We start from the raw sequence: 23,666 nt of genomic DNA, 5'->3' as shown, positions 1-23,666 counted from the left end.
ATATCTGATGATTACAATGAATTTCTAAAATCATACACTAATAATTCAGATGTTGATGAAGTAAATTATTTGTGTTATTATAACTATTTTCTTTTTAGGAACTCATCAATTTGAGACAATTTTTTAATATAGGACAATGGATAAGAGTTCAAGTAACAGAAGTCAAAACAGTTGAAAAGAAAAAAATTATTGTATTATCGTGTAATCCTAAATTAGTAAATTCCTCTCTATCTTTAAAAGATTTACAGAATAATATGGTAAGTTTGCCTATATTTGTAATGTAATTTAATTTACTGTCTCTAATTATATCTATTTTGAAGACTTTAATTAGAGAGACATAATATTGACTGATGTTTTAAGAATTGATTGATTCTTTGTAAATATAATTCCTATTAGAATTAAAAACTCAGATTGATCAGGGATCTCACAAAAATGTCATATTTTACAAATCATTGAATACATTAACAGAATTTTCTTGGTATAAAATATGGCCTTTTAGAACTTTTTTTAATATGAAAATCTAAAAGTATATTTTTATTATCTTAAATGCAGAGATATAGTGTTACAATTTTTTTTAAAATAGCCAACATAACTCATTCCAAAAAATAATAAATTAGTATTAAATGTTATTCAAACACTACTCATTACATTTGAAAAAGTAACATGTTATTCGTTACTTATTAAATATAAATATTTTTTTTTAAACGTAATTATTTTTATTATATTAATTTTAAATATTTAAAATGTTAAAAAATATTATAGGAAGAAAAAATAAATTAAAGATAAACATATATATATATTAAAAATTATATAAACTAAAATATTTAAAAACAGGGGAGAGGGATATTAAAAAGATATATTGTCAGACTGAGCCTAGAGTGGAGATAATTTGCCCATTTCTGGGTATCAGCCATTGGTTTTTATTTTGTTAAGAAATTTTAAAAACTAGTTTTATCGTTTGCTTCGACACTCTGGCTAATATCAATGATGATCAATATCATGAGTGATACCATAAGCAATGGTAGAATAGGGAATGAGTACCAATATGCAATAAAACATTTACTAAATTGAAAATATATTAGAACATAAATAAAAAGCTCTTATTTTTAGAACCTTTCCTAATCATATTAATAGTAATTTCAAATTTACTGAGATATAAAAAAACAATATATATTCAAGAATATTTATGATTTACATGTTTGGAATTAGGAGAAAATTAATTTTTTTTCTATTTAATATATCTTTTTAGATGATCAGCTGTGTAATTAAAAGTGTCGAAGATCATGGATACATTCTCGAAACGGGTCTTCCTTTAAACGCGTTTTTACCTGAAAATCAAGCCCAAGTCTTTATTAAATACTGGAAAAGGAGTTTTTTTTTATATATTATTTTTTCCTTAATTTTTCTTTTTATCATTAAAAAGGAATAATTAGTATTATATATAATTTATGAAATGATGATTGATCGTTTTTAGATATTGCGTAACGTTTAATTTATACTAGAGGCGTGCCTATATTAAGTATCGGATCAGATCCTGGCACTAATATTTTCCGATTTAAAAAAATTCGGATTTTCAAAAATGCCGACTCTATTCGATATTATCTTTGTTTTTTGGTTTTCTTTCTTTCTTTCTTTCTTTCTTCTTTTTTTCTTTCTTTATTTCGTTATTTCTTTCTTTCTTTCTTTCTATTTATTTTATTTTATTTTATAATATTTTAATAAATCGAAATTATTTTAATAGTAGATAAAAAGATGAATAATTTGATATATATAGTGTAATATTTTGCAATAAGAAAAGGATTTAAAGATATTTAAACGTGTCTCGGATGAGATAAACTATTGGGTAATCCAAAAAACAAAAAAAAATACACTTAATTATTCTTGATAATTAGTGTCGTTAAACGGCTCGATTTTTGCCAATTTTAAATTTAGATTTTTAGCCAAAATAATATTTACGCTAGCCTCAAGATTTCGTTAATAGATGCCCAAATCTTTCTGCCATATATGAGCAAAGTCTTCGGGCTTACATAATATTTGTTGGCGAAAATATTGGGTTGGCCCTTTAAACAACGCTACTTGATAATGCACCAAATTTGGCCTTGGGTATGTGAAACTGAAAATTTCTATTGCTTCTTTTATTTTTTGCCCATAGTTTTATAGGTAGTGATAATTTTTTTTTTGCATAGAAAATTATTTTTTCTTAAATTACATTACATGGGCTCGAAGATAAATTTTAAATAGAAATCAATCGAGATATCGGTTATTGGATCGGTTTTGAATTAATATATCGGAAAATATGGGATTAGTACAACTCCTCAGATTAATATTAGCCCATGTTCTGCAAAAACTAATGAACCTTTATAGATTTATAAAAAATAATTTCATTCTAAATATCGGGTAGTATTGGTGCTGGTTAAAATAGTGGTATTTAGCGCATCTCTGATATGGGGCCATCTTAATATTATTATTGAATAATGACAAGTTCCTACATAAATTATAATCAACTTGATATTACACTATAAAACTATTCTTCATTATTAAAAAGGTTTAAGACTTTCAATCGGGCAATATCTGCATTGCAAGGTGGAGTTACCACCTAATCTCGGGTCAAGTAAGAACAACCTGCCTAAGTATATTCCTGTTTCAATCTACACTGGAGTATTTGGAAAGGATAAAATTGACATATCATCATTGGTTTATATTTTCTTTATACCCTTATCTCCCTATTTTTTTTTGTATTCTTCTATTTGACGTGAATTATTTTACATTCAAAATAAGCTATATAGATATACATTACTTTGGTAGATATAGATATAAAAAAATAGGGATTAATAATCTTAAACATTTTTTTTTTAATTTACAATTTTAGATTACTTCCAGAAAGAAAGAAAGTTTTTTTTAAAAAACTAATCGAATGTCATATTTTTTGTAGTTAGCATAGTTGGATAATTTACTATACTTTTTAGCAGTTTAAGCTAATTTTTAGCCACGGTTAAACAGCTCCAGCATGCGCCTGTAGATTGAGCCGACATTTGGTCATTCATTACCCAACTATAAGTAGTTAGTGGGTATATTATTATTTTTTTCAATATAAGTTTGGTTATCCTCTATTCTTATATTACTGTTGCGACTTATTTTTTATATTAAATTATTCTAGGATAAATATTGTTGGAACTTATTTTTATTCAAATTATTCCAGGATAAATTGTTGCCACTTTATTTTATTCAAATTATTTCACAAAAGAAAATATATTATGATAAAATTATAACAACGAAAAATATTTTTATTTATAATTAAAAAAAAATAATATTAATGATTATTTTTTACAAAAAAAATAATAATATTTAAAAAAATATATTTTAAAAATTAATTATCATTATTTGCAACATCTCACCCCTTTATTTGGGATGAGATATAGGTTTGATTCCTAATTTTTCTTCTTCAGGGTTGGCTAATAGCATATCTTCAATCTTTTGTATTTCTCGGCTTCAGCTTCCGATGTTGAATAGTGATCCTTAGCCCCAGATCCCGTTTCACACATAAATCAAAGAAAATTCAAATTTAAAAATTTTAAGTATTTTTGGGATCATGCATAAATCAAAGAAAATTCAAATAGAAAAATAGGAAATATTTTTGGGATCAAGGATAAGTTTGGTTTAAAATAAAAAATATAGCAAAAATAAAAACAAGAAATAGAGTATTTATTAATTGGGGTATAGAAGTAAATTTATTTAATGCGATTTTATGAAAAGGAATTGAAAAGATATTAGAAATAAAAAAAAATTTATTTTAAGGAAGGTTAACAAAATCATATATTATTAATTTTAAGAAAAGTTTTGGGTTTTTTATTCCTAAATTAATTTAAAGAAAGTTTTGGTTTTTTATAAAAAGAAAATTTTGAATTTAAAATAAAATTTCTAAAAATAATGAACAATATGATGACTTTTTACATTAAAACGCCGCAATCCATAATACAAGTGAACCAGGCTAATCTAGGGAGTCCATTGGCCGATGCCTGGTTAGATAGGTGGTTGATACAACAACAAGGTATGATGACACATAAGCCTCAATTTTCAATGAATGGACGAGGGGCTCCGTACGCCTTACCTTCAACAAACAATTATAATACAATGGTGATGGGAGAAGAAGAAGATTTTACTCAATATGCGATGATGAGAGAACGATCACAAACTCCTATAAACAATATACAATGTTTTATTTGTGGGATATTAGGACATAAGATTATAAACTGTCGAGCTAACTTTGGACCATTACCAAGAAAAATGTTATGGAAGGTTCAAAGTTTCGAAGCCAAATGAATCGTCTCAAATTCCGACACCACTAATTTTATGAGGCAAGTATCCGAAGAGTCCCGAACAATTTTTTCAACGGGATCTGAAGGATCACTATTCAACATCGAAAGCTGAAGCCTCCTTGAGAGAAATACAAAAGATTGAAGATATGCTATTAGCCAACCCTGAAGAAGAAAAATTAGGAATCAAACCTATATCTCATCCCAAATAAAGGGGTGAGATGTTGTAAATAATTATAATTTTTAAAATATTTTTTTTGTAGAAAAATCATTATTAATATTTTTGTTTGGAATTTTTAAATAAAAAAAAGTTTTTCGTTTTTGTAATTTTATCATAATGTATTTTCTTTGGTGAAATTTGAATAAAAATAAATGGCAACAATCCATCCTGGAATAATTTTAAATAAAAATAAGTCGTAACAATTTACAATTTATCCTAAAATAATTTAATTTAAATAATAAGTCACAACAGCTACTATGCTTCTTTTCTTATTAAATGTAGGCGTAAAATTTTACTTATCATTTCTAAGCTTTTAAATTTGTATAGAACATTTCATTAGAAGACATGGCAATAGCTACGATTTTTATAATTCCTTTCTAACGTTGTCAAACGGATTTTTTTTTTATAAATTAATTAATCTCTTTAAAAAAAAAGTTTTTAGACACTTTAAATACACGCGTATTTGAGAAATGGTGCCCAACTTCGGTGGATGCCATCTTACCCGGCTCAGTCATGGTGGTCACTATAGTGCGCAAACTTAATAATGGAGGCTACGAGGTTGCTACCCAACACTCCACTCGAGGATATCTCACTCCACCCCTCCCATCTTTAGAGGATTCAGATGATGATCAGGATGATAAAAGGTAAAATTTAGTATAAAAAAAAACTAATATAAGGGGACCCTTCATATCAAGATGGTTTATTTTAGTAAATATGATTAGCTAGTGTGGTTTAACCAAAATGGCAAGCATATTTTGGGGCTCTTAATTGTATTAGGGTTACCAAAGAATGAATTTAATAATTTTTTTTAGAAACTAGATATATATTCTAGTTTCGAATCTTGAAAAATTAATCATTTTAAAGGGATGATTAACGAACTCTTCAAATATCAAAATTATTCAACTGTTGATCCTTGAATATAAAATCTTTTTTGAGCATGCTCGATTCTTGATAAAAAACAAATCTTTATGAAAATTTTCTTTCTGCAAAATTGATTCTCTCATTGATGTAATTCTTTTATCAAAAATAATTTTTGATAAAAAAAATAGCTTTTTTTAAAAAAATAAAATATTTTATTTTTAAACAAATGTTCCATCATTATTTAAGTTATTATAGAAGATAGATGGGTGTGCGATAATGGGTTAGGAGTTATCAAATTAAAAAGGTTAGAGCCATTTGATCAATTTCATCCTAAGATGTATTCAATAAAGTACCAACATAGTAAGCCCGCTGGCTGGACAGGCCATAGCATTATCAATAAAATATAGCACTGGTACCTGGCCCTAAAATTATAATATTTTTTTTGCCTGATCGAATATTACAATTATTTAGCCTGGCCCAAAAAAGGTTTTTCGGGCTGGGCTAAATGAAACAAATTGTATCAAAAATAATTATGCGGGCTATAGTTTTTGAAAATGTTTTGAAAAACGATAATTAAACAAAATTTGTCATGTTTTCTTTCGCAATAAATTATTCGGAGCTGGGCTGGTTAAAATCTTTTTTATGGATCAGATTGTAAAATCCGTATAAAAATTTTCGCAGGTTGGTTCAGCTCTTGCCTTAGCTACCTCAAATCACGATTGAAGGTTAAAGGCTAGAGAAGTTTTTTTGGGAAAAAATTGGATAGGAAATTACAATTTTAAATAATATAAAAACTTCATTTAAATTAGCATTATGGTATGCTTGGAATATATTGACTATACAGGTGTTTTAATATACACCTTACCATCTCTAGTTAGACTGTGAATTATTGACCGAGAAAAATGGTAGAAAACCCACTCGCATATTATCATTAATTATATCGACCAAAAGTTGATAAATAATTTTGTCGCAAACAATCCCCCCCCCCCCTCATCCCCACAAAATCACAAAATATTTGCTCGCAAAAAATAATTGTTAAAAAAAACTTTATTTTTTGATCTTTACAATTATTCATTTTTTTGGCAAAAAAGAATCTTCACACGATCATTGAAGAGGTTATTAGAGATAAAAATTCATTAGAAAATTATTATAATCTTTATCATTTATAATTATCAAATTACCTAATTCCAAAAAAAAATAATAGGAAAAAAACAGATGACCATACAGAATGTAGTAGTGGAAAAGACGGCAAAGATAATTTAGAAAAAAGGATAGATGTTTTGAATTCTATTTTAAAAAAGGAGAAAGGCTGGGCTATTGGTAAACGCGTTTTTCCGGTGATAGTAACTTACGTCAATTCGTTTACAAAGGCCTTCGCGGTGACGGCCCGACCTGGCATGATAAGAAATATAATGGCTCCCGCTAGAGGGGGCCTTTTCGCTCCCAATTTTTGCTTCAGAAATGTTAATAATCTTCTCGAGGATTCGGAACTTAATAATATTAAAGACACTCTCGTATATGCCAACCGCGGAAAAATTATAAATAATGTGCGTGTAATAAGTGTGATTAATGGCGGAAAATTTACGACAAAATTATTTGTAGCCTTTGAGCTAAAAATTATTACATCAAGAGGACGCGGTAATAAAGCTAACGACCTGACAAACATTATAAAGTTAGTTGGTATAGGAAATTGGAAGACAACTGCAGGCGTTAATATAGTTGGTAAAGATGATTCGAAAAAGTTAAAAAAAGACTTAAAAACGAACCTGAAAGATGGTAAGCATAATAAGAGGGAGGCTTCGGTAGCCCAAACTGAATCGAATAAAAAGAGCAAAGTAATCGACAAAAATTTCGTCCCAGCTTTAGGCTCCACTCTGGCCGGCTGTCTACTAGATTTTGATCCCGTCCTTGGCATCGCCATCTTGGATTTTGATCCGAAGTATTCACTTTGCTCCAAATCTATGTCACCCTTCGGCGAACATTCATCCTTCCCCAGCGAATTTCCCCTCAAAAAAAGCGCGGCTTTGAAAAGTTGGGTCGTTTCGCAGGACGCCTGGCGAAATTATGAATCGGTCGCTATTGGTGCTATCGTTCATGGATGTGTGGTGCTTAAATACAGCGACGAAGAAGGAGTGTTGGTCAAGATTAACGAGCGGATAAGAGGCTTCATTCCGTTACTTCATTTATCCGATTCACTTTCAAGCTTTAAAAACAAGGGAAAAGGTAAAGAGCAAGTTAGCGCTGTCATCAAAAAATATAGGCGCAAATTTTACACCCCCGGGAAGTTGCTGACTTGTCGAGTAATGACAAAATATATTGCATCTTTTTAAATCAAACTTTTTCTTTAATAAAAATCTTTGATTATATATTTTACTATAAATAATGCTCAAATACTTTTTAAAAATGATAATTATTGGCTGGATAAGCATAATATATTAATTATTATATAGTTTATTCCTACTCACTCTTGTTTCAGGTGATTGACGTGCTCCCCGACCTCACTAAGCTCATTGTGACCCACAAAAAGTCTCTCATTAACTCAATTCTGACTCCTTTGAAAAGCTATTCCCAGGTCAGGTTTGGCACTCTAGCCAAGGGCTCAATAGTCAATATTATGGATTACGGCTTGCTCGTTGCTTTCTACGGTTCAGTCAAGGGGATCATCAGGTTCGCTTCACAACCGGTCGAAATTACGGAATCACGTGAACCCATCGATCAAAAGGAGCTATACCGACTTGGGCAAACTGTAACGTGTCGCGTGTTGGAAGTCAGGGTGGAGGAAAGGAAAATGAGCCTGGCCATACATGTACATGATTGTTTATTATAATCGAAGCTCAAGAATGCGCAGAGATTTTCTCTTATCTTCACAATTTTTTTTCCCCATCCTTATGTGATCTCTAGTTTTTAATCTTCAATAATTAGTCAATCTCAACGTTTCTAAATTCTTTTAAGATTATGTGATAATTTGTTTTATGTATCAAACAATATAATATATATTTGATAATATTTAGTATAACCTACAATTCTTTATTGTATATCAATCTTCATGTATATCATAATAATAATCAATTTATTTATTATCAAAAACAATATCTTCCAAATCCAAAAATAAAAAAAATTTTAAAAAAAAATTAAAATTAAAATTAAAATAATTAATGAATTTGTATATCATTTCTCTTTTTTCTTTCTATTTATCACCTCATATATCTTCATATATAACAATTTGAGTTTAAAATAGGGGAATAAATTCTAATTATTTAACATGATTATATCAGCTAGTTAAAATATAATAGTAATTAGCTTCATTTTTAAATTTATTGATAGAAACGTAAATTGACAGATGATCTATCAATCAGAGACGAAACTGTTATTGAAAAGGAAATCGAAACGACTACAACAAAAATTATAGTGGATAAATATCAAGGCCTGAAAGTTGGAAGGGTTTAAAAAAACTATATTAATGAATGAATGAAATTTTATTTAAAATTTTTTTATTTAATTATTACATTTAATAAATCAGTTAATCACCTCAAAAACATTTTTTTAAATAAAAGATTTATTCTGGTGTCATAACGTGTAAGATGACCTCTGGATTTCGCGTTAGCGTACAATTACCTGGTCATAAAAAGATTTCCACATTTTTACCCAAATCTCACCTTTCCGATTTCCCCGCCAACTTCCAACTTATCTGGGACCACTGGAATGAAGGAATGGAAATAGAAAATTTGCTTTGCTTATCCTTATCCCCTAAAATAGTATTTACATTTGATACATTAAAAAAAAGGTTTCAAATGTACACGCGATCACTTTTACTCAGTAACAGTGAGTTCTAGCGTTTGAGAAATCACGCGTTTGGTACTCATATATTATACAGGGCAGTTAGTCCTGAGAATTAGGTTATTCTCTAATCCCCTTTTTGCCAAAAATGATTTATATCAATTTTTTTTATAATTATGTTATTCTTATTTACATAAAAAATCAGATATTTATTAAAGAAAGTTAAATTACGGCCAATATAAAGTGAAGTAACTTGGCCTGGACCCAGCCACAATCCTCAAGACATATCTAGATTGTAGTTTTTTTGCTATTTTAAAAATATTTTCGTCTTCAATAGCTTACAAAAATAAAATTGAACTAAAGAAAAGAAAAAAATAAAATAAAAATATACACAAAAATTTATTTAAAAAAATTATATGAATTGAATAGTGAGGCAAACTTAAATATTAATAAAATAACTGGTCAGGGATCGTGGCCTGCATTGGAAAAAAATTAAAAGACCAGCCCGGACCATGATCTTTGAAAAAGACCTGCCCGTCAATCGATCAGCTCTAAGACCGATAGGTCGGACTGTTGACCTTCACTATCCGACAAAAATATTTAATTTTTTTTGTTGAACCCGAAATAAATATGATCCGTAGCAGGACTCTGATTCAAACCATAAATACATAAACATACATCATCAAGATTTTGACAAATAAGTCCTTTTACAAACGGATCAAAGACCCTCTTCCCGGTGGATCTCGCGCCATACTTCCTCTCATTCCAAACGATAATTCTGACCGCAACGCCGATGTCAACACGGAATACGACACTGCCGATGGTCTGTTGCCAGGTATCTATTGCGTCGGAAAGATAAAAACTCACAGAGAATGTGGTTTAATAGTGAATTTCCCGGATGGTACACGTGGATTGGTACATCGATCTCACTTCCCAGGGCGAGGTCACGAGTTTAATCCGAAAGATCGAGAAACTAATGATGACGCACCAAGTTTTAAAAATGATGCATTTGTATATCAAAAAAAATTAATATTTTAATTATTAAAAATATTGATTTTTTTTATTTTCTCTTTTACAAACATCCAGCAGACGATAAAATTGATAAACGAAATAAAATGGAAGTTAAAAGAGAGGAGAAGCAAGATGGCCACTTAGAAATTGCACTCGATGGGAAACAAAGTGAGGAAAGTATGTTAAACACGACTCCCGGAGCTACTATAATGGCCAAAGTTTTGGAGGTCAAGTGTCCCTCCGTTAATGAACAGACGATAAAAGGTTTTTTTTTATTTCCAATTTAGATCCACAAGGAATATTTTTTAAAAAATATTTTGATTTGACGATTCTCATGAAGAACGATCATCTATATTTCCTCAAAGTTTTTTTATTAAATGATTAATATAAGGCTGTGACCTAAGTATCAAAAATATAATTAATAAACTTTCGTAACTAACGAAAAAAAGAGAAATATGCAGGCCTCTTATAAAAATCAGAGACCTGCAGGCCTAGACCTAAGCTCGGTCCATCGTATGTTTTTTTTTAAATACCCTGGCCGGACCTAATTAATTTTTTAAATAACAAATATTTTAAATCGCCATTATTACCTATAAAAGTTAAAAATAAATATAATATATTTTTAAAAAATTTGTGCCAGGCCTGAAAATATAAAACCCGGGTCTGGCCCGAAAAAATTTTGAAAAAATAGAAATCCGGGCGAGAAAATTATATCTTTTTAAAAATCCGGGCCGGACCATCCAAATACCTCTGCAGGTCTCTGGAAAAATAAAATATTGGCTCATTTTTTCTAAATTACAAAAGTTTATTAATTTTTAATGATTAGAGAAATTATAAAAATTTAATAAATTTTAGCTTTTTTATAAAAGTTGTGAAATTTTTGTTAAACAAAAGGTAAGCAATATTAATTTATATTTTCTAAATTATAATAAACAAAAGGGGAAGTATAAAAATAATTTAATAGGAATAATTTACAAAACTTTAAAAAAAATATATTAATGGAAGACTTTGGCCATATTTCATAATTTTCTAAAGTTACGAAACTTTTTAGGTTTTTTGGAATTTAGGTCATGCCAAAATATATAATACATTTTTTAATTAATTAATGAATATAAAATTCGAAATTTACAGACGTGATAACCCGATCGGTAAGTTGGTGGCCCATATAGGGGTTTTTAAATTCCGACTTTATTTTTTCCCATATGTGTTCTAAGAAATCATTTAGAATCTCTAATAAATTTTAAAATTGGATTTAATATTGATACAGTGTAACAAAGATACTTTTTTAGTATCTTTTTCAGTACTTTCTTTCAGGGTTGTTATGAACCTAAGTTATGGTTAAGAAATTTAAAATTATTTGGTTGGATATTTTGAGAGCACAGACCTAATAGGGACCGATTTATGGGCAACGCATCTAACCCGGAGTAATATGCATCAGGGGCAGGTACAGGCCTCTTTCAGATAATCGGTTTCGACTTATCAAAATTTTCGCTAATTAAAGTTTATAATTCCTTAACCATAATTCGGGTTCACAACATTGTTTTTTTAATTATCATTATTATGGATGAAATCTATATTTTTAAGAAAGCATTTGCGGAAACATTTAATTCATACATTCGTTTATTAAAATTAGTTTAACATAAACTTTTAATTTTTTTTAAAACATATATCACTAAGCAAACGATACCAGAACTTTGCTTTCATTGACCCTCGCTGACAGGGATATTAATAGTGACAGGCGAAAAGTTAGCTTTGGAGATAAGGGCGCCACCATGTTGGATTATTATTGGTCGGAAAGAATGGCCATTTTTTCTAGATTTAGTGTGCAACATTCTTACAGTAATTTTTTTTTTCATATTTATGATAGAAATAATTAACATTATTCATATGCAGTAGCAATGTGACGCGATGTAAGGAGGAATTTTATTAGCTCTTATATTGCGTCGCATTGTGCTTATTATAAATTCAAATTTCAGCCTTACCACTCATTCACTGTTAATGCGGATTCGCAGCAAGGAATGCAAAAATACATCATATTTTGTAAATTTCTCCTCAAATTCCCTTTAACTCTGAATGAGGGGTAAGGGGAACAAAAATTATTTTCTATGGACTATTATAACTTATGAGAACTTGTATCATTTTAATGGTTTCTTGTTCTCCATATTTTCTTTCTCAGATTTATTCTTACCCGGACAACTGCTGAAAGCCCAATACATAATAGCGCCACAAGAGGACGGTAATGCATATTTTGTAATTTTAAATCCGATTAAGTCCGACATAAAGTTACTATGCTTAGCCCGCATCCCTAAAACCGAAGGAGCCTCCCCTACGATATACGATTTTAAAATGGGCGCAATTGCAGATGAGAATTACGAAGCGCCGCCATTAAAGGTAGACAAAAAATATGATGTAATGATTTTGCACCCCGTGAATATCAAAGAAAGTGATATCGATCATAATGGTTCACCAACTCTCACCTATTCAGCCATGATAGTCATGAATCACAACATATCTCGAAATAAAGATTCCAGCAATTTTGAGTCATTCTCGAGTTTAGCAAATTCTAACGAAAAGGATTCGGTTATTGAGGCAACCATTTTAGGGCTTGAAAACTGTGAAAACAACGTTTCCACGAATAACTCCCCCAGGAAAAATTTACCGAACGAGGAAAATGATAAAAGAAAAGCGAAAGCGTCTTCTTATTTTGCCAATGTCCTGCTGGAGTTAAACAAGAAGTCTGACGCGAAAGACGGTAAAACTATAAACGGAATCAAGAATTATTTCCCGGCATTTTTACCCCTCTACTGGGATTTTTGTGACGTGTTGCCTAAGGTTGACTCACAAGACCTAATCGTCGGAAAGGTTCAAATTAGATCCTATATTAAATAATTTGCCAAAAGAGGGCTAAACATTTCTGCCATGTATAGGCAAAAAATCTCGAATTGTTTGGATAAAATCTTTTAAATAGTTTGTTTTTAAAATTTGTTTAAATTTAGGTGTTTTAGCAACGCTCATGTAAGGTTTAATTATATTTACCCATTAGCTAAATTTAGTTGATAAAGTGTAATATTTTTTATTTAAAAAAAAACTATAATTAACCCTGCATTCACAGCTAGCGCAAATTCGTGGCAAAGTATACAAAATATGATATAACTTCGCCTCGAATTCTCGCTAACTCTGAATGCAAAGTTATGAAATGATTCACTCGGTTTTAAATTTAATACCTATGTTACTGGGTAATCCAGCTCGGTAAATAGCCTCATAGTTGGAAATTTTTTTTTAGAGATATTAGAGATGGCCCCCACTTTCATTTCTTTTACGTTGCGTTTAAAATGCTGAGAACATTCCTTTTTGTCTTTCGTCATTTAGAACAGCTGAAATATGTTTCTATCATTTGGTATAAAAGGGTTATTTTAAAATGTTATATGATTATATTGGATATTTTTGGGCAAAAATACAAGTTACAAATAAAAAAAATTGAAATTTAATTTATGTTAAACATTCATATTTTTTTCGAGACATTTTTAAGTAAATGGTTTGTTAACTTTATCATTAGGGGGGGGGGGAATTTAAAATAACAATGTTATTGATAGAAAGAATCCATAGAAGCATGTTTAAAAGAATGCTAATATAGTAAAACCTGTCTAATTTGTGCACTTGTCTAATCTATTAAGTCTTTTTCTGATATATTGTAATTAATAGGAGTTCAATTGGAACTCAAGATTTTGGTATAATTACGGAGATGCCTGAATTATCAAGAGATCAAATTAGACAAGTTTTACTATCTAAATACTTTTTTAGTATGTGGCAATTTAGGTATATAGCTATAATATAATATTTAATGAAAATTTTTGGGGGATAAAAAGAAATTTAAAGTTCAGATCTCTTGCATCGAATCTAAATTCAAATACGTCACGGTAAGATCTTTAAAACATTCGTATATTCCGCAATCATCCTCCTTGCATACAGAGACCTCGACAAACGATCTGCCTCTCACAGGAATCGTATTTCCTAGCGGAAAGTTTAGGATAGCCAAACGAGCTGTCACCCATCTAGAACTCGAGCCTATGAAGGCTCGGATTTACGTCGATCAAATCTATGAACGATTTTTTGGGCAAACACATACTAACGTATGATTAATGATATGTTAATTAATATAATTAGAAAATTGAATAAACTCTTGATTTGAAAACTCTCTTATCTTTGGGATAACGGGGCGAAATATCGTTCAAACATAAAAATAATTTATTTATAAGAATTAAGTAGACTTTAGGAATAGTAATTATTTAAATATTTTTAGGATTTAAAATATTTGGTAAGGGGGAAGAATTAAGATTTTACAAGTACTTTAAAATAAATAGTAGGATCTTCTAAACATCATGCATTTCTTTATTCGACTTTTATGTTACAGGCATAAGAATCTTAGGACTGTATCATAAAAGTCCAGTATAGCTAATTGTAATTATACAAAAAGCCCTGAACATATGGCTATATAAAATGCTTATTTTTTAAAAATAATACTTTCAGAACAAGCGCAAAATATTGAATCATTTTCCCAGAGGCTCCCTGATAGAGGATTCTTTATACGTCATGTGCCACGAAAAAGTGATCCTCAGAAAACGATTAGCACTTACTCATCCAGGAATAGCCACGACAGTTCCGATTCTGGGTTTTGCCGGCCTTCCTTCCGAAGTTGATTCCCGGCTTTTGAATAGGAAGCCCTATGATTTCAAGTTTAAAAAAAATATTATAATATTTGGTATTATTTATTTATGATTAAATCGTGAATTATTATTATAAGGTTCTATCTTCTCTTCCGTTTAATTTCAAAGAAAGAATAATTTTTAGAAATAATATATGCAAGATATTTTTTTAAAATTCTTTTCACGCGCAAACCAATAATGATAACAGAATTGACGAACAGTTGACATGTTTTGTGGAATGCGTGCAACCTGAAAAGCGAAAGATTACATTTTTCGTCAACCACCTGACTAAGGCTGTTTGCATGGATGTCGATCTGTCCATCAATAAAAAGGTGTGTAACATTTATTATCGGATTATTTATTTTATTTCATTGTTTTCTTTCCTCATACGAAATGTTCTCAAAAGATTATATCCAATGTTTCCCTAAAATTTAAACGCGGTCGAGTCTGCAAGGGTGCCCGCGTCATTAATATCGTATCGACCGGTGAAGGCGGAACCGAACGCGTCTTACATCTGTCGCTCATTCACGATTCTTTTGACCAAACTATACTGCCACCTAACTCATTGGTGTGTGGTCTTTATCTGAGACGTCTGCCCGACCAAAGTTTTAAAATATTCTTTTATATATTTTTCTTCCAGAATGCGCTTTATTCAATTTTATAAACGATAATGTTCGCAAGAAATGACTGTCTAAGAAAATCTGAATACGTTAGTGCTTACCAATAGTAAATGAATTGGACGAATGTAAAGCACGAGATATTATGAATTTTAAGAAATGAGGCGATACAAAAAAAATATTTATTTGGCTTTTACATTTTTTTTTTGAAGTGGGTTTCCTATTCAAGCTACCCAGGAATCGATTTGGTATAGCTTCCATCTTTAATTTAAGAGATTTGTTGGCGGATGCTCTTAAATTTTGTCCCGACAAACGGTCCCTTCATAAATGCAGAATCCTCAATCCAATTTCCCCAATCTTGGACACCCCTTCTAAAAATCGTCTGCTTAAGGTTGGTTTTCTTTTATCTAATCAAATTTTTTTTAGTCTCGAAGAAATTAATTCAAATTATTATAACTATTATGAAATCAAAATAGAATTAAAAATTTTGTTTTTATTTTAAACCTCATTTATAGTAAACGCGTTATGTTCAAGCGATGCGTTATTCACAAAATCAAGCTAATATAAATATGGAGCGAAACGATGAAAATTTTATTATAAAATTTGAAAACATATGTTGCGACGTATATTTCAAAATTTATTAACGCTACAAAGAATCATCTGCGATTTCTATAGCGTTAAATGACACAACGCATGAACATATAGCGTTTACTATAAATGAGGCCTTATTATTATTGTTTAATTACGGCGGAATCGCTTTAGGTGCTCAAATCAGAAGACGATGAAATTTTGAATCGCGTTTATTTAATCAGTCTAAAAAGATCGAAAAGAGCCGAAGTAATTTTTCATTTCTTTTATCCCCTATTATTACAATTATATAGTATTTTTTATCTACATATTTTATCAAAAATTAATTTTGATGTTTTCGCCATAATCATCAATTATTAACTTAACTATTGATATTAGATTCAATATTTGATCATATTTAGTTTTAAATTAAAAACTAGTTATTTAACATCAGTAAAAAGCAAAAAAAGATGTTTTTTAGACCTTTAACCCCGAATATCTCCGCTAATATAATTGCTAATGCGCTAAAATTTTGTTTACAATCTAATGGGAACAGATATAACTAGCCTACGATTTTTCATCGAAATCGAAAGGGGTCGGCCGAAAAGTGATTGATTTGACATGGAATGACCCTATAATATTTATTGACTATTATTATTTTTGGCGGAGAGGGGTGGGGGTGAATATTAAATAAACCATCAGCATAGTTAGGGAGCGGCTAAAAATAGGCTAATTATGCTTAATCTAGAGGCGCGTGCGGTAGAAAATCTTCTAAGCAGAGGTCCTAGTTAATTCATTTCTGCCTTATTTAAAATTGTGGATGTATTTTTTTAAGTCAACCCCAAGGTTAAAACGATAGATTTTTTTTTTTTAAAACAACAAGTTTTAGCCGTTTCTTACCCTATCAAAATGACTTAATATAGAGCCTATTACTTGTCATATTATCTTAAAATTTGTGTAAAATTGATTTGGCGATGATTAATTATTTGATGTTTTTGACAGTTTTTTATTTAAATTTTGATGCTGTAAAGCATATTTTGCAAACTATGTTATTTTATATTATTATGGCGATGGATAATTATTTTTACAAAGTATTTTTTTTCTTAAAGCTATTTTAAAAATTTGTATCGGGATCCTTTATTATTTCAAACATTGGATTAACTCGAGCCTATGAAGGCTCAGATTTACGTCTATCAAATTTATGAAAGATTTTTAAACGCATATCAAAGTACCATTAATGATATGCTAATTAATATAATTAGAAAATTGAACCAAACTCTTGATTCGAAAACTTTCTTATCACTTTTGAATTTGTCAAAACAAAAAAACGCGGTTTAATAATAAGTTATCATTGCTGATATGCTCTCCATAGACAGATCTATTCAACGCCCATATTATTCATCCCGGAGGAATTCCACCATTTCCCTATCTGTCATCTCCACGCCAGCTAATCCACTGTCTAGTTGATCTCCGTTGAAGAGAGCCGTTTCCACAATGTTTTCTGCAACTGTTGCCACAATGAGCATATCGTAAATGACAACTTTATTATATTGCGTTTTGTTGAGAAATTTAAATTTTTTTTTTAAATATATATATTATTAACGCTTTTAATATTATTGTTGTTTATTTTGATAAATAAACATCGTATTTTATTATAATTTTTTTCCGATTATATTTGAAATTCATTTTTATCAACATTCTTTATTATTATTCAAGAAAGGAAAAATTGAAAATAAAGATATAAAAAATTTTAGTGTTGTTAATGAGCCGATTTTTAAAAAGGGCTATCTCAATTTTTTAACCTGAAATATATTACATAAGCCTCGATACTTCACTAACATGTGTCCAACCTTTGGTTTCTGAATAAAATATCGAGTTAGCCGTTTTTTGCTCACATCGAGCCGTTTAAACAACACTAATCTAAAGCATTCAAAGGGTTTTAAAAAAAGGAGGATTAATAGCGCTACTAATCTAGTCCATTTATAATGTTTTTTATTATATTTAGTACCGGCTGATACTATGCTTGTCGGTGGTATATCTTTTTGGATGTCGATATCGTCTAAAAAGGTGGTCTATGTCCATCTCTAACGTAGATGTATATATCAAATCCAAAATCAGCTGGTGATTTTGATTTTCTCGTGTTGAATTATTAATATGAAAACTTTACACAAAAAATTCAGACATACATTTATGGTGTAAAAATTTTTAGGAAAACGAAAATGGCATGTGAGCTAATTCATATTTAACGGACGATTTAAAATACATTTTTAAGTAAGTATTGTATATCTGGTTGTTTTTTTGGGCCCTATAAAGAGAGAAGCTATATAAGTAATTTGAAAACTTTTTTAAACCTATTTTTTTTTCTTATTATTAATGAAATCAAGAATTTTTTGCCTGATTCGGGCGATATATTATCGCAGTTCCAACCAGGCCACGTAGTCACCGGCCTACTGACAAATATGGCTCCCAATCACGTGATTTTATCACGTTTTCCGCGAATCATCTGCGTTGCCGAATCTCAAATCTTTGGGAATAGGGCGGAGGATTACTTTTTACCAACGGCGCTAAAAGAAACAGGTGATAAGGAAGAAGCTGAAAATATTATTAAAGGAAATAAGCTGGAAAAAGATGTCTCGAAAATCATAACATGCCTGATTACCGAGTTAGTTAAAATATTAACAAAAAATTTATACTTATTTTTATCCATTTGTCGGAAATTGATTAATGATAAAAAAAAATGACTGAACTAAAAATAAGGGAATATGTAATACAAAAGCAATACCTATAAAACAATAATAAAATATTTAAACTGTGTTTATAGTTTAGCAAAAGAGAAATGGAGTTAATATTGGAAAGAATCTGTATTCACGATATGCTGCTTACAATGATGTATATATTTATCCTACTAGATTGCGCCATTTTTTTTAGTTTGCACTTCGGCTAATTGTCTTTATTTATCATTATGTATATAATGTCATTTAATCGACGACATACAAAACCATAAAATGGCCCAACAGCTGACGTCTGGGGCTTTTTTAAAGGAATCTAATAAATAAATCGCCAATTTGGCAAAATTTTAAGCAAAAAATCTTTGAAAATCACAAAATTAGATTTTTTTTTAAAAAAAAATTGTAATTTATTATGGAAGATTTTATGCCAAAAAAAACACATAATACTAATGCCTCATTTATAGTAAACGCGTTATGTTCAAGCGTTGCGTTATCTAACGAAATCGAAATCACGGCTTTGATAATTTTTGAAATGTTCGTGGCAACATATGTTTTTTATATTTATCATAGCGTTTTCTTAGTTTCGGTCCATATTTATAAATTAATACAGATTCACTGACTTGATTTCGCAAATCACGCACCGCTCGGAAAAAAGGCATTTACTATAAATGAGGCCTTACGTTTTTTACAAAAAGGATATTGATTTATAGGTAAAATTTGATCACGAATTTGTTTGAGCTTGAATTCATAGTGGCGCGATCGCGATTTAAAAGCTGATTGATTTTTAAAATCTGTTTATGAGATCAATTATTCTTTATTAAAATCATTATTTCTTAGATTACTATTAAAATTTGAATTAAAGATAAAATTAATATTAATAAATAAAAATTGATCTCATAAACAGATTTTAAAAATCAATCAGCTGTTAAATCGCGATCGCAATCGCGCCGCTATGAATTCAAGGTGAGCATTCTCAGAAATAATCTTCATTTAAAAAAATTCTTTGAATTGAAGAGCACTTAAAACTGCTTTCAAAATATGAATTTTTTTTTTGAAATTAATGCAACTAATAAGCAGACGATAAAAATTTTTATATGCAAATGTTCGTAATATACAAATTTTTCGAAATGATATCTTGCAACGTTCGATTTTTGACTCGATATCTTTTAAACTTATTTTCTCGAAGGGTTATAAAGCTTGGGGCTAGTATTTAGTCTATGCCATTATATTAATATAATTTTTTGAAAAATAATTATGGTGACAAATAAATCACGCGATCTAAATATATAAAATCGGACGACTATTTATCAATTACGATAAATATTAAACAAATTGTGAAAATTAGATAAGAATAAATCCCTACTAGTATATTGCTATATCACAACTCACACAATTTGCCCGCACAACTCTACAACTAAAATTAATATATTTTGATTTGAAATTAGGAAAATATAAAATTTTAAGAAGAATGTAAAAGCATGAAGTTTGGAGTAACCTTTGTAAAGAAGAAAAATGTATATATAAATTTTAAAGGTTTGTTCTCAATCATTTTCATAATATATTATAAAATAAAAAATATTAAATTATATCATTTCTTTAAAATATAATAAATATTTAAATATAAATAAATTACTTTACTAAAAATAAATAAATAATAATTAATGCTTGTAATTTCTATTCACGACTTACTCAAGTTGGAAGTCTAAATTAAAAAAAATAATTGTATAGTAAATTAATAATAAAAACTAATTTGAAATCACGACTTGAGTTCACGACTCGAGTTCATAACTCAAGTCAGTTTGGTTCGATTTTTTCGACCCAAAACTTAGACTCAGTTTTCGACTAAGTCGACTCCTCAGTCGTTTAACAACACTAGTTCTCATAAACATTAAAAGATATATAAATCATAATGTATATCCCCTTGTTTTACGTTGTCATACACATACTCCCACATACATTTATACATAATCAAAATTATATAATAATAATAAAAAATTAAAAAGTGAAATTATATATAAACAAAATATCAATTATCAACATAAAAAATATAACTTTCTTTTAAAATTTACATCTTCGAAATATCCTCATTTACTAGTCTACATTAGTGATCTGCATTGGACCTAATTTTGCAGGCCCGGCCCAAATTTTTTTTTAAAAATATATAAAACTAGAGAATTTTCTTCTTTACTCAATGATGGGTTAATAATAAATTTTCTATCTTAGGATCATCCAATAGTTAAGGTTTTTTACATGAAAACAATGTTATCCACCAGAGCTCCTGTTAGTCAGCGTTGCTGTTTACTCCCCACCGCATAAAGGTAGGAGATGGATTTTAGGAGAGCAAAGAAATGATAAAAAGAATTAATAAAAGAAGGAAGAAATAGAAAAAAAAGACAAAGATATATAAAGACTTGACGATTATCGGTTCCAACCCATATGCATTTGTCGCCATATAAAAAATATAATATAATAAAATTTATAATATCTAAAATTTTACCTAAAAATGAGATTTAAATTTTTTTTCAAAATTGAGAGGGAAACATTTTTTGGGTATATCACCGTATGTTGCCTTTTATTTGATAATTTTTTCCTTTGCTCGTAGCTTGATGTAAATAACCTGAAATAAAGCGTTTAAATATAAATTATAAAATTGAATCTACTTTTGTCAAATAAATGTTTTCTTATACCATATTAACTTTGTTTTGTATATAATTAGTAAAAAAAAAATCTATAATATTAATTTCATATTAATATTTTAAAATTCGCCGATTTATCGCTCTCGTTGGCAGGGTCTTCTTCTGATTCATTTATCATTTTCTTTAATATTTTTTTTAATCAATTTTCCTGTTGCGAGATTCTTCAATCTATTTCTGTTTCATAAAGAATATTAACCCCCCCCCCCCCCAGATCGACCAATTTCTTTATGACGCTCCGTGTCTAAAAGTATTATAATAAATTATTATAAAAATTTACATAATACATCATTCGTTGAAATCATATTTATATTAATATTTAAGAAATTTTTCCTTTTTTGTGCCGGTAAACTATATATATATATCGTTGAACGTTATTAATTATTTTTTATCTGCAAAATCTTAGATTTTAATATGTATAATGAGAATTAAGGAAAAGATAGTATAAGTGTTGTAACGGCTCATTTTGAGCCGATTTTTTAAAACGGCTAACTCGGTATTTTATTAGGAAAAATATTCCTTAAGATTTTGCTCATATGTGGCATAAAGGTTCGAACATCTATTAACGAAATCTCGAGGCTTAGACAATATTTTTCTGGCTAAAATATTGAGTTAACCGTTTTTAAAAATCGGCTTAAATCGAGCCGTTTAACAACACTAAATAGTAGGGGTGTACCGATACCACTTTTTGGAAGCCGGTCCGATCCGATATTCCAGATATTAAATTGATATCGGCTGATAACCGATCCGATATCATATCTCATTTTGTATTCTGTAAAGATACCAGTGATTTTAATTTTTAATATACTTTTTATTAGTATAACATCTATAATTTTACTATACCATAACATGTGTCATTTAAATATATTATAATGATCAGTTAGAGTTTATATTCAATTCAATTGCAATTCTAAAAGTATATTAAATATTTTTATTGATATAAATTACTTATTTATATAATAAATAATAACATTAATCTATTTATATAATTAGTAATAAACAAATATATTATGAAATTTGAAATTAATATTTAAAATTAAAATATCGAAGATTTCTTTTTAGAAATACCAAAATTTCCAATTTATCAGAGATAAATCTGCGGCGATGGGGATTGTCAATATCACTAGCATCACTTAAAAACACATTCTGAAGATTATTGAACACTTTTTTAAACAGAATGCGAAAAAAAATAACTACGGCAGAATGTTTATTAACTAATTATTTTTATTAAAAAAATTAAACATAAAAATGGATTTCGATTTTATTTATAAAAATAAATGGTTTTTTAGATATAACTTTTTCTAAAAATTTTTATAATATTTTATTTTTGTTAAAAACGCCATTTATCGGATCGAATCGTAAAATTTTATAATATTTGCCGATAACTGATATTTTAAAATGGGTGGAATATCGGCCCGATCCGATCCGATATAAAATATCGGTACATCCCTACTAAATAGTATACATTAGTCAGGTAAACAAATTTGTAATATGCTATTTAACGAATTACATAAAAATCATACAGGTAATTGTAAAATTATTGCAGGGTAAAATAGTATGAATCTAGGAAAATAATTCCCCGAAAAAAAATCCCCATTTTTTAAGAATAGTTAATAAAATAGTAGAAAAAAAATTCCCTATAAATATATCCACGAAATAAAAATCCTCAAATATATTTAAAAATTTTTTAGAAAATGAATTCCCGTGAATGATTTTTTTAAGAATTATTATTGTGGATTTTTTTTCCTGGGAATTATTTTCCGCGTGTGAATTTATATTTTCGCATAACACTTAAAAAAAAATAAATGACCATCCAAATCTATAATAAATATTTAACAAAACAGATGTTAAAATAAATACATTATAATTTAAAAAAAAATTTGATTATTTTGATTTACGTTTTTTTTCTTTATTCCGATTTTCTATATATTCCTTTAAAAATATAAATTTTCCTCAATTCATTGGTTATCCTCGATTACCAATCTCCAGATATTGATGCACCTTATTTTTTAATTAATTTGAATATTCAAAATGAATAGTAAATTTCATTAAGGATTGATGTTACATTATGAACGATTTCGTTTCTTGTATTTGGTCGGGGATTGATTGACCTATATTTGTTTATTAATACCCCCCAAAGAAATTTTCTATTGGATTTAGTTGGGGCGAATAGGG

General features: G+C 28.9%; 1 protein-coding gene across 1 annotated transcript; it reads left to right on the top strand.

The window, feature by feature from the left end:
* The first annotated feature begins 147 nt into the window (after nucleotides 1–147).
* LOC135928797 (uncharacterized) lies at nucleotides 148–23,020 on the top strand. Its single transcript, XM_065465261.1, has 20 exons — nucleotides 148–257; nucleotides 1,250–1,370; nucleotides 2,546–2,694; nucleotides 4,969–5,177; nucleotides 6,599–7,694; nucleotides 7,871–8,200; nucleotides 8,719–8,835; nucleotides 8,949–9,149; nucleotides 9,859–10,162; nucleotides 10,258–10,446; nucleotides 11,860–12,021; nucleotides 12,359–13,044; nucleotides 14,049–14,312; nucleotides 14,710–14,915; nucleotides 15,094–15,217; nucleotides 15,292–15,490; nucleotides 15,715–15,893; nucleotides 16,265–16,339; nucleotides 18,454–18,731; nucleotides 23,017–23,020. Exons 1-20 carry the CDS (start codon nucleotides 255–257, stop codon nucleotides 23,018–23,020), a joined length of 4,896 nt encoding a protein of 1,631 aa, XP_065321333.1. The 5' UTR covers nucleotides 148–254.
* The last annotated feature ends 646 nt before the right edge of the window (nucleotides 23,021–23,666 follow it).

Source organism: Gordionus sp. m RMFG-2023, chromosome 4 (genome assembly GCF_954871325.1).
Source record: "Gordionus sp. m RMFG-2023 chromosome 4, tfGorSpeb1-WG-v2, whole genome shotgun sequence".
Classification (NCBI taxonomy): Eukaryota; Metazoa; Nematomorpha; class Gordioida; order Chordodea; family Parachordodidae; genus Gordionus; species Gordionus sp. m RMFG-2023.
This window is presented reverse-complemented; position numbering and strand designations above follow the sequence as displayed.